The following is a 12,455-nucleotide window of genomic DNA, read 5'->3' as shown; positions in this document are numbered from 1 at the left end:
ACTCGACGGCACATAACAACAACAACAACATTGGATTCTACTGGCCATGATTTTGTTAAGGATTTTTTTCCATCTATATTCATGAGAGATATTGGTCTGTAGTTTTCTTTTTTGGTAGTATCCTTCCCTGGTTTTGGTATTAGGGTTATGCTTGCTTCATAGAATGACTCTGGGAATGTTCCTTCTTTTTCAATTTTTTTTAAATACTTTAAGTAGAATTGGTAATAGATCTTCTCTGAGTGTTTGGTAGAATTCAGCCATGAAGCCAGCTGGTCCCGGACTTTTTTTGTGAGGAAGTCTTTTTATGATCTGTTTAGTTTCTTCTTTTCTGATGGGTTTGTTCAAGTTTTCTACATTGGTATGTGTAGATCTATGTGAGGCATGAGTTTCAAGAAATTTATATCTTTCCTCCAGGTTTTTAAAAAGTTATTAGAATAGAGCTTTTCATAGTATTTTGATATTATCAGTTTAATTTCATCAGGACTTGTTGTGAGATCACCTCTGTAATTTCTTAACCCAATTATCTATGTCTTTTGTCTTTCTTTTCCTTTTGTTAAATTTGCCAATGGTTTGTCAATTTTATTGACCCTTTCGAAATACCAGCTCCTGGTCTTATTGATGGTTTCAATTGTTTTTCTATTTTCTCTCTCATTGATTTCAGCTCTTGTCCTTATACTTTTCCTTTCTTTTAGAGGCTGTGGGATTAGATTGTTGTTCTTTTTTCTATTTGATGGAATTATTCAGTTAAATCATTGCTTTTGCTTCTTTCTTCCTTTTTTTATGTGTGTGCCTATTGCTGTAAACTGCACCCTGAGGACTGCCTTAGCTGCATCCTAGAGGTTTTGGTATATTTTTTTTTCCTTTGTTTCAAGGAACTTTTAATTTCATTCTGTATTTCTTCTGTAACCCAGTTGTGTTCTAGCAGGATGTTATTATCTTCAACATGGGTGGTTTTGTAAGTTTTACCCTCATGTGGTTAATTTCTAATTTTATGGCATTGTAGTCTGAGAAGATACTTTGTATTATTTCAGTATTTTTTAATTTGTTGAGGCTCTCTTTGTGTCCTAATATATGGTCAATTCTGGAGAATGTGCCATATGCACTTGAGAAGAAAGTTAATTGAATTTTAGTTGGGTGCAGTACCCTGAATACATTCACAAGATCGAGTTGGCTAATTGTATAGTTTAAATCTTCTGCATCTTTGTTAAGTTTCTTTTGAGTTGACAGTCCTTTGATGAGAGTGGTGTGTTAAAGTCTCCTACCACTACTGTAGTGCCATTTCTTTCTTCAGTTCTGTTAAACATTGTATTATGTATTTTGCACGTATCATTTGAAGCATAAATGTTGACCATTGTTATGTCTTCTCAGTCTAGTATACCTTTAATCATTATCTTTTATGATAGTTTTCATCCTGATGTTTATTTCATAAGAGATTAGCATTGACACTCCTGCTTTTTTGTGTATACCACTTGCTTGGTATATTTTTATCCAGTCTTTGATTTTTAGTGTATGTCTTTCTCTTAAGTTTTTAGATGTCTCTTGTAGGCATCTATTGATGAATTTTGCTTTTTTTAATCCATTCTGCTACTCTTTTTTCTATTAATTGCACATCTAGTCCATTCACATTAAGTGTGATTATTGTCAAACTAGTTTTTATCATTGCCATTTTGCTGTGTTTCTTTGTCTGTTGTTTCTGATTATTATGGTCCATCCACTTTCTTTTGGTATCTCTGTGTGAAGGATTTCCCTTAAAATTTCTTGTAATTCTGGTTTTGTTTTCACAAATTCCTTCTTTACTGCAAATGACCTGACTTCTTTTATATTTGATGAACAACTTTGCTGGGTAAAGGTTCCTAGGCTGGCATTGATTTCTTTCAACTTTCTGAAAATACCATCTTATTGTCTTCTAGCTTACATGGTTTCTGCTGAGAAATCAGGACTTAATTTAATTGTTTCCCTTTTGTAGATGAGTCTGTGGTTTTCTCACACTACATTTAGTATTCTTATTCTTAGTTTGGAGAATTTGATTATAACATATCTTGATGTTTTTCTTTTTGGATCTAGTCTATATGATGGTCACTGAGTTTCTTGGATGTGAATTTTTCTGTTCTTCATAATACCTGAGAAGTTTTCTTCTAGTACCAATTCCACAATTTTCTCAGTGACTTCCCTGCCCCTCTTATGTTCCAGAATTGCAGTCATGCATATGTTGTTCCTTTTGATGTCACGCCACATGATTCTAAAGTTTTCTTCACTTTTATGTCTCATGTCTGATTTTTCTTGTGGTATGTTTTTATTGAGGCATTTGTCTTCCAGCTCACTGACTCTCTGTTCCATCTCTTCTGTTCTTTTGTGTCCTTCCAGCATGTTGGACACTTCTACCATTTTGATTTTAATATTCTGGATTGCATTTTCATGCTTTTCTGTTATTTCCAATACTGTGTTTGGTATACTTTGGAATACACAAAACTTGTGCACCCTCTCTATCTTTGAGGATTTTTTTAAGTTCTTATACCTCTTTATCTATAGTTTCAATCCTTTCTTCCACCTTTTGCATTTTCTTCTGTAGCTGTTCAAGTTGCTCCCCGTTGATATATTTTGTCTGGTGCCCTGTCTCTGGCATATCCACCTCATTAATGGCTTCCATTGTTTCTTCCATCATGGTGCACCACTTTCTGTAGCTGTTTAGGTAATTCCACACCAACGTATTTCTTCTGGTTTTCTGTGTTTGAGGTACTCATTTGGTCTGCTTTTTAAGAGAAGGGTTATTTTGTTTTTTCATGATGGTTGAGGCAGCCAGTTACTATACTGACATTCTGTAGTCTTTTCTTGGTAGATATTAGGCTGTTGTAAATGTATAATGCCCCAAGGTAAGGTAATGGTCTGTGAAGGACCTATGTATTAGTGCTCCTGATTGCAGTCAGTAAAGTTCAAGGCCTGAGTACTTTGATCATAGGGGACAGAGATATATTGATCTCCAGAAACTGTGGCTGGTCCATGCCTTTTCACCTTGGGCTTAAGAACAGTTAGTTCTCTTGATCATCCATGGTATGTTCTGTATTCCTCTCAAACCCCACAACTCAAAGGCACCAGTTTTTCTTCTGTACTCTTTGGTCATTGTGCAGCTTTCTGATGCATAATTGGTGATTGTGAAGACTACAGATAGCCTGGATCATGGACACCTTGGTCTCTAGACTGACATCATTGCTTTTTAGCAATGGTCTCTGACAACAGATTTTCCAAATGCAATTCGTCTTTTGATTTCCTGGCTGCTATTACCAAGAGTGTTGATTGTGTCTTACCCCATACCCAAACTTCTCAAGGTTGCTTTTGGCTGGAGCAGTGATCCCAGGTTCAGTCAAAATAACAGAATTGGCTTCATCGGCCAGAATAAGTGGATGCTGCAGTAATTGCTCAGAAAAGAATCATTTGGTCACCTCAGAAGCGACGTTTGTGGAGCTTCTTGGGCTCTTGGATGCAGCCCTTCAGTCCAGCTCATTCCTCAGTTGTTTTTTCACCAGACAACAGTGGTCTCGGCTTTCTCCAACTAACAGACCACACAGTGGCTCATGTGGTTTAGAGAATCCAGTCCCTTAAGGGCTGATGTGTCTGAGAGGGTTCTGACACCTTTGATAAGAGCCTAACACTTCTCTTTGCCAGCTAAAATCATGTGATAGCTGAAACTCTCTTCCCAGGAGCTGGAATGCTTCCTAGTGTTTAAAATTCTTTTGCTAATTGCAATTGTTTAAATAGCAATTACTACTGCCATTCCTAAGTGCCTGTTCTATACCAGGAGTTGCTAGGTCTACAATGTAGGGATTTTCAAGAACTTGCCTGGAATGAACCTGGGGATGAACCTAGGTTTGTGAGATTTGAGCCTGACTTGCCTTCCACCTACCTACTTAAGACATTAAGAAAATGAGAGAGGTTGTGATTAGAAAAAAAGTAGCCATTGTTCACTCATTCCTTGTTATCAAGTCAGAACAGATTCATGGCTGACCCGCCAGCTGGTTTTCAGAGGCTGTAAATTACATGGGAGGAGATTGCCCATCTTTCTCCCACAGAGGAACTAGTAGATTCGAACCACCTGTCATTGGTTTGGCAATGCAACTCCCTATCCACTAGGCCACAAGGGCTCCTTTAATCAAGAGTTCTTGTTAGAAGAAGGAAGTGTGATAGATTCTTGAGCAGTACAGATGTTCTGTTGTTGCCTACTAAGTGACAGGCTGACAGTTCAAATCCACTCAGTGGCACAATGGGAAAAGGGCCTAGTGATCTAGTTCATGATGATTACAACCAACAAAATCTTATGGAGCTCAGTTTACATCACTAAAAATAGCAGGTACTTCAAAGTGAACTAGTTGAACTATTATTGTTGCTTTTGATTTTTTAGGTTGCTTTTTATAATGGGAAAAGAGTTGCACTGCGTTTTATAATCGGTAAAGAGTCACACTGCCAACCCAAAGGCAGGCTGTTCAAATCTATCAGCTGCTCTTAAGGAGAAATATGGGCAAACTCTTCCCATATGATGTACAGCCTCTAAAAACCTGCAAGAGAATCAGCTGTGAGTCAGTCCATCTCAGAGATAGGGTTAGCTAGTGAATATGTGATGTGAATGAAAGTTGGCAGAGCGGATTGATATCTCACTCAAGATTTCATACATATTTTTCTTCCTTTTCTCTTTACAAAAGTAGTAGTAGTAGTAGTAGTAGTTGTTGTTGTTATGTGCCATCGTATCCGACTCATAGCGACCCTATGCACAACAGCCCTAAACCCTGCTCTATCCTGCGCCAACCGCACCGCCTCTGACACACCCATCCCGATTACCCCAGTCACCGAATCAATCCATCTCATAGAGGGTCTTCCCCTCCTGCGTTGTCCCTCCACCCTCCCAAGCATGATGTCCCTCTCCAAGGAGTAGAGAAAACAAAAAAGAAAGGTTCTTTCTTACTCCCACCCCATACCCTAGACCAGTGTCGTACCATCCATGCTTTGACAGCCATTGCACATACTTTTTTAATTTAACTAATAAAGGAATAAAGTCCCCACAGAAACTACCCACATTTTAAATATAGATGTCTTGGGAGTCCTCAAAGCATGACAGAAAATTAGCAAATTAGTTAGATCTCCACCTTTGTCAATCAAAAAAATTACCTTGGAGAGGGCCTGCATCCACCCACCCACAGAAGCATTCCATTTGCATTCAAGGGATCATTTTGGAAGGCTTTCTGTGTTTTCCTCTCATCTCTCAAAACAAGATCGCAGCTCCTGTCTCACCTTACCTTCAAGTTTTTCACACTCCAGGGAGTTGCTTAACATCACCTGAATATAGAATTCTGGTGGGCGTTAGTTTCAAACTGATACTACTAGCAGCTGTCTTTAGGATTTCAGAAAGGTGGCAAAGTGTCCTCAAAAGGTGTTTCTCCTCCCTGAGAGGGAGCTGAGCAAGTCCCTTTGTTCTCAGGGCCTCAGACTTGTGCTTTCCGCCCAAAAGAAGACACTCCTGAGCTTTCTCCTGGGAAGGAATGGGATCCCAGTCAGGTCCTCATTCTTGCTGGTAACAGAGGAGTGTGACTGTAAGAGGAAAGCGGACACCAGACAGCATCTTTTCCACAACTCACATAGAAAGAAGTAAGGAAAATCACTCTCTCATCAGAAACCACATACTATCGTGAAGGAATAAGGACGTTATAATCAAACTCCAATTGGAATCCCAGCGGCCTAATTTGCCTGCTGAATAACTTGGCTCAACGTCTGTAGTCTCCCTCAGTTTTGGTTTCTTGATCTGTAAAATAGGGATTATCCCCTTTACCACTTAGGCTTGTCATAAAAACGCAGTGATTTACTGTATGTTCATTTCCTTGCATGATTACAGAATTTTAAAAGGAATTAAATTAGCCATAAATTAGCAAAATGGGCTATTAATTAGCAAAATGAGACCAAAACTAAACCAGTTGGCACCTTGTCAACTCCAAATCATGACAACCTCGTGGGTGTCAAAATAGAACCGTACCCCATGGAGCTTTCAGTGGATGAATTATTAGAAGTTGATCATCATGTCTTTTTTCCAAGGTACTATTGGTGGACTTGAACCTCCGACCTTTGAATTAGCAGCTGAGTGTTCAGTATGCACCACCCAGGGACGATGAAGAGACCAACTCTCCTTAAATTCCAATTTATTTAGCTAAGCATATGGAAGCCGGGTCTAAGCCAGCAAGGCACATGCAGCAGATGAAGCTGCCTTTTGCCTCCAGGTCCCTAATGAGGGACACTCAGCTGCCTGTGACATTGGTCAGGTCTCAGTGGCTCAAGAAGCTTAATTTTGTGCTGCACCATAGCCCAGTTATAATTGGGGCTGACATCACCGTTCAGGAAAGCAATTCTCCATCTTGATAGGAAATGCTAACAGACCTCCCGGCACACTGACACCCTTCAGATCTCACACCAAACAGCCTCAGTAAAGTCACACATTTTGGTGGGTGGAGTTCCCAGGCAGGGTCTTCAGCCCCATTCTCCCAGCACTCTGGAAGACTTGATCTCTCTGATAAGACAAGACACGTGGGCGTTTAATAAATAGTCATAGTGATAATGATGATGTCTGGGCTTTAATTCATGTGGTTCAGTTCCATTATTGATTTGTGCTGCTCAAATTAACCAAATCACTACTCATTGAAAAACAATTAGTTTGATTTTGCCTCTGCAGTCCAGCGGGGGTTTCTATTTTCTCCAATATTAAAAAATTACATTGTATTTTCAAGAAATGGATCGCCGTCTGATCAGTAGTGTCTGGGCTAATACAGCATTTCTCTTTGTTTCTGTTTGTGTGTGTTGTTTTGTTTTTTAGGGTCAAGTTGTGTTCCGGAATGGTGAAAGAATGGGAACCATTAAATTTACTCAATTTCAAGGTAGGCTTCTGTGATGTTTATTTTTTCCCAGCTGATGAAATTGGTATTCAGGGATGTTGTGTTTATGCAATGAAGTACATCAAAAGAAATGAAAGTCTGATGTTTTCAATAAAGAGAAAGCTGGGTCAACAGAAAACACATCTCTGTGAAAAACATCAGCTTTAACTCACTTAAGATCTTTTTCTCAATTGCATTTCTTCGTAGGCTGGGTCTGTCTTCACCATGGGATCCAGAGAGGCCAGTCCATGTATTGGGAAAGCAAGGAGGTTGAATCTGCCATTAACATTCCTGCTTTCTGGAATCGTTGCATTGTTTTCATTACAGAAATGTTCAATCATGCTGTAAAACAGAGCACATAGTCTAATGAACCACCGTAGACCCATCACCCAGTTTCAAATATTATCTACGTTTGGACTGTGGTAGCATAGTCTGAATCAAATTGCGCTGCTAACCCAAAGGCTGAGTGTCTCCAGTGGTTCAGATCCACTAGAGGCCGGGGATGGGGCCACAGAAGATGAACACACTCCTCTGCTTAGGATTTCCAGCCTGCAAAGCCAGGTGGAGGATCCCTGAGAGTTGGACCTGATTCTACAACAGTGAAATTTGAGGGAGGGTGTGTGTGTGATCTTTACTTACCGCCCCCCAACTCTTCTTTTTTCTTGTAGAATTCTAAAACAGAACCCAGACATTATCTCATTTCAATCTATAAATACTTCAGTATGGCATTTCTACTAACTAAAGATTTCATTTCTTTTTTTTTTTTTTGTTTAAGTGAAAGTTTACAAATCCTATTGGCTTTTCATTCAAGAATTCGTTCATATTTTGTTTTAGAACATTAATGACAGTTGAGTCATGTAATTCACTCATTACACTATCTGATCAACCCTAGAGAAGGATTTTTTTAAAAAAAATTATCACACTTAAATATTTAATAGCAAAAAAAAATATTTAATAGCAATTCTTAATACCTAATTCCTGGTCTATGTTGATTCCCCAGATTAGCTAAAAAATTTCTTTCCATTTGATTAGTTTGAGTAGAATTCACACAAGATCCACACCTTACATTTGCTTAGTGGGTCTCTTTAATCTCTTTTAAACTATAATAGGCTTTACTTTTCTCATTTTAATCTATGAATATAATTTTAAAAGCCTTGTTACATTCACTATATAATTTTGTTATTCTAAATCAAATATATTTTTCCTTAAGTAAATTTTTTATTTTATACTGGTTTACTTACAAAGTTTATACATTGCTTTTCACATTGAATCTTTCCCATTTCCTTTCCCCACCCCTCCCTCTACCCATCAAATTGTGTGACCCTGTGATTAGCCCCCTGCCCATCCTCATCCGTCTGCGCCTATAACCCCCCTCCCCCCGTTGGATCCTCATACACATTTAACTAGTTTTCTTTCTATTTCTACAATAATGGTCTTATACAGTATTCATCCTAATGGGACTGAGTTAGTTAGTATATGCTCTCCAGTCCCTCCCAAGTTAGGTAGTGATTTTCAAAATCATTGCTCCTTTGTGTAGCGTAGTATTCCATCATGTGAATATACCATAATTTCTTAATCCATTCGCCTGTGGTTGGATAGTTGGGCTGTTCCCATGTTCTTGCGATGATGAATAATGCTGCTATGGACATTGGTGTACAAATCTCCATTTGTGCCTCACTTTTCATTTTCTCAGGGTATAGTCCAAGCAGTGGAATAACTAGGTCAAATGGGATTTCTGTTTTCAGTTTTTTGAGGAAACGCTAAACTGCTTTCCAGAGTGGTTGTGCCATTTTGCAGTCCCACCAATGATGTATGAGAGTTTCTATCTCTTCACATCCTCTCCAACATTTATTACTTCCTGTTATGTTAAACTTTGCCTCTGCGAAGGGATGAGATGATACTCATTGTGGTTTTGATTTGCATCCCTCTTATTGCTAGTGACTTTGAGCATTTCTTCATGTATCTGTTATGTCTTCCTCTGTGAAAATTATTCCCATGTCTTTTGCCCGTTTTGTAAGTGTGTTATCAGTCTTTTTCTTCTAGAGGCCCTAAAGGATTTTTTTTTTTATTTGAGACCCTTATCTGAAATGGTATTGCCAAATGTTTATTTCCCCAGTTAGTAGATTTTCTTTTCACTCTGTTGGAAAATGTTTATGATGCACATAGGAATTTAATCTTTAGAAGGTCAATGGACTTTACTTTTAACTTGCCATTGGCTTGTTGAATAAACCAGGTCATTTGTTGGGTGTTTTTGCTGTCATTTGGAAGATGCCTCAAAGGCTATCCAGAGTAAGTTCCTCATGTCACGAATGCGAAACTGAGGCCCAGAGAGGACAGGGACTTGTCAGGGCATTAGAGCATCATGGAGGAGCAGAGCAGCATCATGGGAAGTCTTTAAGGGGCACCTTGGTTCAGCCCAGTTTGTTCATCAGTGGGCTGTTAGCCAAAACCATTCAGACAGACCCACCATTCATCGTTGCCATGTTTTCACCATCAGGATGTTTCTGGGAAACCTAGAAACAAGAGGCTCCACCTGCTGTTTCCACTCACTCGGTGTAGATCCCCGAATCATCGAGGAGGGAAGCAAGAAATTAAAGTAAATGTTCAGCTTCATTAAAAAAAAAAAACAAAACAACAACCCAACAAGATTCAGATCAATGAGAAGTGTTCTTCAGCACTATCACTCTGTAAAGCAGTCTTGGCGAGGCACCGTTTGTTTTCTCATGGCAGGTAATTGAAAAGTTTGTCAGCCCTCCTGTGTGCACAGAAGATGTAATTTTAGGCAAATGTAATTATTTTCCCATTTGTTAAGTCTTACTTTTTCATTGCTTGAACAAAGTAAGCAAGCATCTTGGCAAAGATACTTTTTCTTTTTCTTTTTTAATGATTGCAACTAAATTCTCTTGCCACATTTCCAGTTCTCAAATTATATCATTCTGAGAGAAGGTTCTGTAAAATATTGATTGGCTGAGCATGTTACAAATGCATGCCAATTTTAATGCCTTCCCCCCATCCCCCATGGGTTAAGATCAGGTGCTAGTAACTGCAACTTTAGGCATAGCAAGATGCCTTAGGAGGAAAACAGGCTAGCATCCGGGAGTTCAAGGCCTGCATCTCACATTCTAACCCACTTCAGCTCATTCAAGTCACTTACTTGCTATAGAACAACAGGCAGTTGGCTTCACCTCCCTGACCCTCAGTGTCCTCATCTGTAAAGGAGGAATATAGCCTTATCTACATTCTAGAGATGTGAGAAGAGCTAAATGAGGTAACACATATAAGTAAGATAGCACACTGATGATAGATAGATAGATAGATAGATAGATAGATAGATAGATAGATAGATAGATGATAGATAGATAGATAGATAGATAGATAGATAGATAGATAGATAGATAGAATTATAGTTTTGGTTTTGCTCAATGAGTGGTGTCAGTTGTGATTGTTGTTGTTGTTATGTGCCATCGAGTCGCTTGCGACTTATAGCGACCCTGTGTACAAGAGCTCTAAATGCTGTTCTATCCTGTGCCAACCTAGCCATCCCAAATGCATTTACTCCCACCACTCCAGTCACAGAATCGATCGATCCATCTCACCAAAGGTCTTCCTCTCCTTCGCCTCCCCTCCACTCTACCAAACATGATGTCCCTCTCCAAGGACCAGTCCCTCCTTGAAACATGCCCAAAATATGTCAGACGAAGCTTCATTTTCCTTGACTCCAGGGAACACTCTGGCTTCACCCTCTCCAGGACAAACCTGTTTGTTCTCCTAGCAGTCCATGGTATATTCAACACTCTTCTCCAGCACCACAGCTCAAAGGTATCAATCCTCTTTCTATCAGTCCTACTCACTGTCCAACTCTCTGATGCATAGCACATAACTGCAAAGACTATAGCCCGGATCAGGCGCACCTTAGTCTCCAGCCTGACATCGTTGCTCTTCAGTACTCTTGAGAGGTCCCTCACAGCCGAATTTCCCAATGCAATTCATCTCCTGATTTCCTGGCTGCTGTTACCAAGAGTGTTGACTGTGGAACCAAGTAAATTAAAACTGTTAACTATCTCAATCTCTTCACCATCCATGCTGATGCTGCCAATTGGCCCAGTGGTTAGAATCTTTGTTTTCTTGACATTTAGTTTCAGTCCATATAGGAGGCTGTAGTCCTTGATTTTCTGCAGCAAGATCCTCAGGTCCTCCTCAGTTTCAGCAAGCAGGGTTGTGTCATCTGCATAACACAGGTTGTTGATGATTCTTCCACTAATCCTGATGCCACATTCCTCTTCATATAGCCCAGCGTCTCGGATGATCTGTTCTGCATACAGACTGAAAAGGTATGGAGACAGAATACATCCCTGACGAACCCCCTTCTTGATTTTGAACCATGTAGTGTTTCCTTGCTCTGTTCTGACAACTGCCTCTTGGTCCAAGAATAAGTTTCGCATTAGCACAATCAAATGTTCTGAGATTCCCATTCTTCTTAGAGTCAGCCACAGCTTGTTGTGATCCACACAGTCAAAAGCCTTTGCATAGTCAATGAAGCACAGATAGACATTCTTCTGGTATTCTTTGCTTTCTGCTAAGATCCATCTGACATTAGCTATAATATCCCTAGTACCACGACACTTTTCTAGAACAAATTGAGATTTTCCTAGTTCACTAAAATCCTCCCCTTTGACCCCATGCCTTTTAATCTGTAGCCTGCCATGATTCCTGTTCCCCACAGGATGTCAAGGAGGACAGATCCTGAGAAATAGTATCATTCCACCACTTTATGAAGCCCCAGGAAAGGAAATATTCCTCCCCCTCCCCCCAGGATCTCACAGTGTTGGGTGGTGGAGCTGGGATTGGACTTCAGACTTCCTGAGCCTTGGCCCATGGCTCCTCCCTCCATATGCAGCATCTGTGTGCGCATATGAGCACAGGGCCTGAGTGATCTACAGTCACTGCATTAGAGATCAGCTGTTACTGACTCTTGGAGGCAGATGTGCACACGCTTATGTTTCCATGATTTTTAAATAGCCATGCATGCTATGTGGAGACAACATGAGCTGCTGGGGGGACACATGGGGGAACCCTCAAATCAGCACAACAATTTATTTTCCAGACTAGAGCTCTGTTGTCTACAAGGATGGGGCATTCATGCACTATGCAAATAGAAGGCTCTTCGCTGTCTTCCCACTACTGATGATCGCCCAGAGCCCTTCCAGAGAGAGGAAGAAACAATGGGCTCATGCTTCCCTTCTCCAGGCCCACATGCCACCCCACATGCTGTTTTTCAGGGGGCTTCTAGGGATTTCCCCACAGGCTCAGGTGCGCCCTCTCCTGGGCTTGTTGTTACATGGTATTAAGTCCATTCAGACTAATAGCAACCCTATAGGAATTGATGGAATACCAGTTGAGATGTTTCAACCAATGAATGCAATGCTGGAAGCATTTACTTGCCTACGCGAAGAAATTTAGAAGTCAGCTACCTGGCCTCCTGACTAGAAGAGATCCGTGTTCATATCTATTCCAAAGAAAAATGACCCAGCAGAATGTAGAAATTATCAAAGG

General features: G+C 40.0%; 1 protein-coding gene across 1 annotated transcript in view; it reads left to right on the top strand.

Moving 5' to 3' along the window:
- Positions 1-12,455, top strand: part of GABBR2 (gamma-aminobutyric acid (GABA) B receptor, 2) — a 518,990-nt gene that overhangs the window by 390,635 nt on the left and 115,900 nt on the right. The window contains exon 8 of the mRNA XM_006886874.1: positions 6,845-6,905. Within this exon, the coding sequence (XP_006886936.1) occupies positions 6,845-6,905 (61 nt within the window). The remainder of the gene's footprint in view (positions 1-6,844; positions 6,906-12,455) is intronic.

The sequence above is a fragment of the Elephantulus edwardii genome, unplaced genomic scaffold (assembly GCF_000299155.1).
Source record: "Elephantulus edwardii isolate Elephantulus edwardi_28Jun2011 unplaced genomic scaffold, EleEdw1.0 scaffold00052, whole genome shotgun sequence".
NCBI classification, from domain to species: Eukaryota; Metazoa; Chordata; class Mammalia; order Macroscelidea; family Macroscelididae; genus Elephantulus; species Elephantulus edwardii.
Note: the sequence above shows the minus strand (reverse complement) of the source record. Positions and strands in the feature narration are given on the sequence as shown.